Source organism: Ranitomeya variabilis, chromosome 6 (assembly GCF_051348905.1).
Source record: "Ranitomeya variabilis isolate aRanVar5 chromosome 6, aRanVar5.hap1, whole genome shotgun sequence".
Lineage (NCBI taxonomy): Eukaryota > Metazoa > Chordata > Amphibia > Anura > Dendrobatidae > Ranitomeya > Ranitomeya variabilis.
Window position 1 is genome coordinate 508469165 of NC_135237.1, and position 6000 is coordinate 508475164.

Here is a 6000-nt window from a genome sequence, read left to right on the forward strand (position 1 = left end):
CCCACGGACGCACGGTCCGTGGAAACACACTAACATGTACATAGACCCATTCATTTGAATGGGTCTACGTGTGTACGTGTCTCCGGTACATGTGAAAACTGTCACCACACGTACTGGAGATACGGACATGTGAAAAAGGCCTAAGGCTCAGCTCACATTTATCCTGCTCTCTGCGATGAGCGCTTACAACGGGGTTTTGGTGTAAATCTTTGAAATATGCGATTCAGATGGAAAATTCAGTGGAATTTCAGACGGTGGAAAATTCCCAATAAAGAGTTAGATGGAGGCACTGTGGACTAACCTGTGTTCCAGCGGTGTGCGTCTTTTTAGGTGTGCATAAAAGTGCCTGCGACCACAGTTTTGTGCACTTCTGAAAAGAAGGACACTGCTGAACAGAGGCCAAATGGAGTCCAGAGTAACTGTGCTGCCTCATTATAGTGAATGGATCCCTCAGGGGTTTCATCTGAATTCTGAATTATGTCAATTGGAGATTTAAATGGAAACCCCTAAATAAGTGCTCCGCGTAGAGCACCGGATAAATGTGATTCCCAAACATAATGTAAAAATGTTGCCAATAAAAGCTTCGACCCAATCCACAAAAAAAAAAAAAAAAAGCAAACCCTGGCTCAGATCCGTCATCTGTTAACGGAAATCTAGGGGCTTCCATGTTACTGGTAGCACAAAGGCTCTGGAAAAGATATATGGCTCCTCGCCCTCCCAGAAGTAATCCAGCATTCCCAAATCAAAATGCCCCCCTTCCTTCTGAGCCCCACAGTGTACCTAAACCACATATAGCGTCCATGTGTTTGGCGTTTCTGTAGCGATGAGAGCCCGCCTAATTTACAGGATCATGTATCCAGATGCATGAGCTGGGCATAACGTACTGGTCACTACAACGTGCTAGTGACTACAATGGCAGTTTGCAAATTATTCAGTAACATCCACTGCTGCTTGCTACTGGAAGACACTCATGTAAAAAAAAAAAGTCTTTGTTGTAAAAATGCAATTTTTTCTTCACAGTCCAATGGTATAAAATTATGTGACACTACTGGTGACAATATGATCACTGCAACCCTAAATTAATTCATCAAGAGGTCTATTTTGTAAAATGAGGTCAATTATAAGGAGGAATTCTGCCGCTCTGGCACCTCAGTGGCTCTCCCAGTTGGTCATAGGATCCACAAACCATAACAGTAAAATCTGCACTATAAAATGGCACGCCTTCCCTTCTGAGCTTTGCACTGTGCCTGAAAAGTATTTCCAGTTTACATGTAGGGTATTGGCGCACTCAGGAGAAATTTTTACAACAAACCAAGGTCCATTTTTTCCTATTAGCCCTTAAAATGTAATTGTTCTTTCTTCACTGTCCAATAGTATAAAAATCTGTGAGGAACATGTAGTGTCAATATGATTAACTGCTTCCCTTGATTAATTAATTGGGGAGTGTAGTTTGTAAAAAAAAAAAAAAAAAAGGTCATATATGGGGGCTTCTACTGTTTTGGCACCTCAGGGGCTCTGCTAATGTGACATGGCACCCTCAAACCATTCAAGCAAAATCTGAACTCCAATATGGCACCTCTTCCCTTCTGAGCTTTGCACTGTGCCTAAGGCCAGTCTCACACGTCCAGATAATTCCGGTACCGGAGAAAACGGTACCGGAGTTATCCGTGTCCGTGTGCTCACGTGGCACATCAGTGTGGCACACGTGCGGCAGCCGTGTGCCGCCTGAGGACCACACGGACTGTGCAGGAGAGACAGCGCTACAGTAAGCGCTGTCCCCAGCGTGTGGTGCTGAAGCCGGCATTCATCCCTTCTGTCCTGCTCGGCTGAAAGCAGCGCTAGCAGGAGAGAAGGGATGGAAGATCAAGTTTTTTTTTGTTTAAAATAAAGTTTGGGGTCACCTCCCGCGTCCCACCCCCTCTGCGTCCGCCCGCTTGCAGAGAAATACTCACCCAGCTCCCGCGATGCCTCCTCTCAGCGCCGGCAGCTTGTCCTGTGTGAGCAGTCAAGTGGTACCGCTCATTACTGTGATGAATATGCGGCTCCACCCCTATGGGGCGCGATGCGGGAGGTGACCCCAAACTTTATTTTAAACAAAAAAAAACTTGATCTTTCATCCCTTCTCTCCTGCTAGCGCTGCTTTCAGCCGAGCAGGACAGAAGGGATGAATGCCAGCTTCAGCACCACACGCAGGGGACAGCGCTTAACTGTAGCGCTGTTTCTCATGCGGCGGTGCGTGCACACGGAGGAGAGTGCACACTGTTCTCCGTGTGCGGGACGCTTTGCGGACCGTGCTGCCGGAGAAACATGGACATGTCTCCGTGTTTTGCACACGGACACACAGTCCGTGAAAACACACAGGCATGTGCATAGACCCATTCATTTGAATGGGTCTACGTGTGTCAGTGTCTCAGGTATGTGAGAAAACTGTCACTACACGTCCCGGAGCCACTGACGTGTGAAAGCGGCCTCAAAAGTTATTTTCAACTACCTATGGGGTATCGTTGTGCACAACAAATTTTGGGGCCATTTTCTCCTGCGATTTTGTGAAAATGAAAAAACTTGGGGCTAAAACAACTTTTGTGGGGAATATTTTTTTTTCCCCCATTTTCACAGATCAATGTTGTAAAATTCTGTGAACCACCTGGGGGTTTAAGGTGCTTACTAGTGAGGAGCGAGTATACTTGTTGCTCGGTTTTGCCCGAGCATGCTCGGGTGGTCTCCAAGTATTTGTGAGTGCTCAGAGATTTAGTTTCTGTCTCTGTAACTGCATGATTTGCAGCTGCTAGACAGCTAGAATACATGTGGGAATCCCTAGCAACCAGGCAACCCCCACATATACTCAGGCTGGCTAGCAGCCATACATCTTGCAATACGTCGCCAAAAACTAAATCTCCAAGCACTCACAAATACGGAGACCACCCGAGCATGCTGGGGAAAACTCAAGCAACAAGTATACTCGCTCATCAATAGTGCTTACCACATATCTAGATAAATTCAATGATGGGTTTCGTTTCCAAAATGAGGTCACTTATGGCTGTTTTCACTGTTTAGACACACCAGGGGCTCTCCAAACACAACAGGACATCCACACTCAATTCCATCAAAGTCTGCATTCCAAAACGTTACTCCTTCCTTTCTGAGCCCTACCATGCATCAAAATAGTAGTTTTCCCTCACATATGGGGTACTAGCGTACTTAGGAGAAATTGCACAACAAATTATATGATGCAATTTCCTTTGTACCCTTATGAAAATGTCAAAATTTTTGACTAAAAAACAAACTTTTTTTGATGAAAAATTTGATTTTTTTATTTTCATGGTTTAACTTTAAAAAAGGTAGAAAATTTTGTGAAAAAAGTAAACTGTTCATGTTTTCCTTCCATATTGCTTTAGTTCTCGTAAAGCACCTGAAGGGTTAATAAACTTAATCAAGAATGTGGTCTTGAGGGGTGCAGTTTTTAGAAAAGTGTCACTTTTGGGTATTTTCTGTCATATAGACTCCTCAAAATCACTTCCAATGTAATGTGGTCCCTAAAAAAAAAAAAAAAAAAAAAAAAATGGTTTGTAAACATGAAAAAAAAAAAAAAAATTGCTAGTCAACTTTTAACCCTTCTAACTTCCTAACAAAAATGTTTAAAAAATTATTCCGAGGTAAAGTAGACATGTGGGAAATGTTACTTATTAACAATTTTGTGTGACATATCTCTCCGATTTAAAGGCATACAAAATATACATTTCAAAATGTTCAAATTTTTTTCAAAATGTCTTCCCCCCCCCCCCCCCCCACAAATAAAACAAGTTATGTCGAATAAATTTTTACCACTATCATGAAGTACAATAGGTCACAAGAAAACAAATCTGGGATTCGGTAGGATTTATGTGGTAGTTATACCACAAAGTGACAGTGGTCAGAATTGTAAGATTTGGACTGGTCAGGAAGGTGAACACAAGCTGGGGATGCTGCTTTTCAATGCGGTGGATCAGATTTCCTTCTTTTTATTGTCCGTTTTTCAGCATAAAACTATATGAACCTATAAAATATACGTGTTCTAGCCATGAAAATTGGACATCTGAATGAGCCAGAACAGATTTTTTTTACAAACAAATATTCATTAAAACATGCACAGAGTACTCACAAAAATGTAATGTCCCTTTTTTACAGGGTACATGAGAGAAAAATCTGAGACTAAAAAAACCTGATGACCAGTCCTCAGCAGACGCTATCAGTCTTTAACCATCATGGGTCTAACCTCCCGTTACCTCGTTTACCAGCATAAAAAAAAAAAATAGTCCTGGAAAACAAGTCAACACATGTATATCAAATGTATGGAAATGGACAGTTTTCACCCAAGACATCTGCATTTACTCCATCAAACAATATAAATGTGAGGTTTGCCGACCTGCATATCCATAGGCCTTGTGTCACCTGAAGTCTTCTCCAGCAAATAAAACAGAATCTACCCCTGAGCCAAGAATCTAGGAAAAGTGATGCATCAACAACCTGGAATTACTAATTAGCCTGGCATTACTAATTAGCCTGGTTTCACATTTGTAAGTATCACAGGTCACATGACAAGACCCCCTGTGCCTTCCTTTTGGTACGGAAGGTCCATTGGTTATTTCCAGACTACTAGATGTTCAGCAGTTTTTTTTATTGTTCTTTTTTTAAGTAGCAGGCGATTTATTTTGGATGGGATGAACCATAGCTAGTACTTTAGCATCTTGAAAAGGTAGGTTCATGGAAGGCAAAGAATGTTCTAGCAAAAAACATTTGCACCAGAAACGTTAAGCATTTTTGGTCCTTTTTTTTTTATTTTTTTTTTATTTTCTTTACACTGTTTTTGATCATTTTTCTTTTAAATCAGTGCTTATTTTCAGGCAGAAACTTCTCACGCAGGAAAAGAATCAAGGGGGAAAAAAAAACAAGAAAACCACAGCTCAATGTGCACTACGCTGCCATGATAAGCTTTTGGCAACATTCACACAGTCAGTATTTTACATCAGTATTTGTAAACCAAAACCGGGAGTGGGTGATAAATGCAGAAGTGGAGCATATGTTTCTATTATAGTTTTCCTCTGATTGTTCCACTCCTGGTTTTGGCTTACAAATACTGATGTAAAATACTGGCCAAATACTGCTAGTGTGACGGCAGCCTTACTGCGGCCTTAGTGAGTTTTTGATGTTGTAGATTTTCTGCATCTATTATTGAAAATTGGTTGCTTTTTTTTTTTTTAGTGCTTTTTTTTACATGATTTTTTATCATGTTTGACTCTTCTTGTTATGTCATGTTTTGTTTTTGACAATTTTATTGAAATAGTAATGTGCTGGTTACATGCAGTTTTTATGTGTTTCTGCTGCAGAAACGCACAAAAAAACGCAACTGTGTTTTTTACCTCTAGATTTTCTGCACCTAATGTAAGTCAATGGGAGGAATCTGCAAATAAAACTCCGTGGACCCACAAGATAAAATTGACGTTGTGGATTTCAGGTCCGTTTACGCTGCGAAAACCCCCCCCCCACAAACAAGTAGCATAGTGGGCAGGAGATTTCTATATGGGCTCATACCCATTTGAAAAAAAAACGGTCCGTAATCTGGACCGAAAAAAACTAACGAGTGTCATGCGAATACAATGCGATTTTTCTCACATGACATCCGTATGCAATGCGATTTTTTTCTCTGCAAGTATTTTTCTACAATCATTTACAGGACCATTTACAGTGTTCTATGCCACAGAATAGTAAGGTATCTGAAAAAAACGGACGGCATGCGAATGGTCTGTATGCCGTGCAATTTTTTTTCTCGCACCTATTGACTTGCATTGGCGAGTCTCGTGCAAGATACGCAGCAAATCGCAGCATGCTGCAGTTTTTTTCTCAGTCCGATTTCAGCTGAGAAAAAAAATCGCAGATGAGATGTCACCCATTGAATAACATTGGTCCGAGTGCAATCCGATTTTTTTTTTTTTTAATCGGATTGCACTCGTCCGTTTCTCACAC

The 6000-nt window shown here is 41.3% G+C and overlaps 1 protein-coding gene across 1 annotated transcript in view; it reads right to left on the minus strand.

Annotated features, from left to right (window-relative positions):
- FBXO43 (F-box protein 43) overlaps positions 1 to 4642 on the minus strand; it is a 55815-nt gene extending 51173 nt beyond the window's left edge. The window contains exon 1 of the mRNA XM_077270895.1: positions 4403 to 4642. Coding sequence (XP_077127010.1) covers positions 4403 to 4414 — 12 coding nt within the window. The 5' untranslated portion in view covers positions 4415 to 4642. The remainder of the gene's footprint in view (positions 1 to 4402) is intronic.
- Positions 4643 to 6000: the final 1358 nt, after the last annotated feature.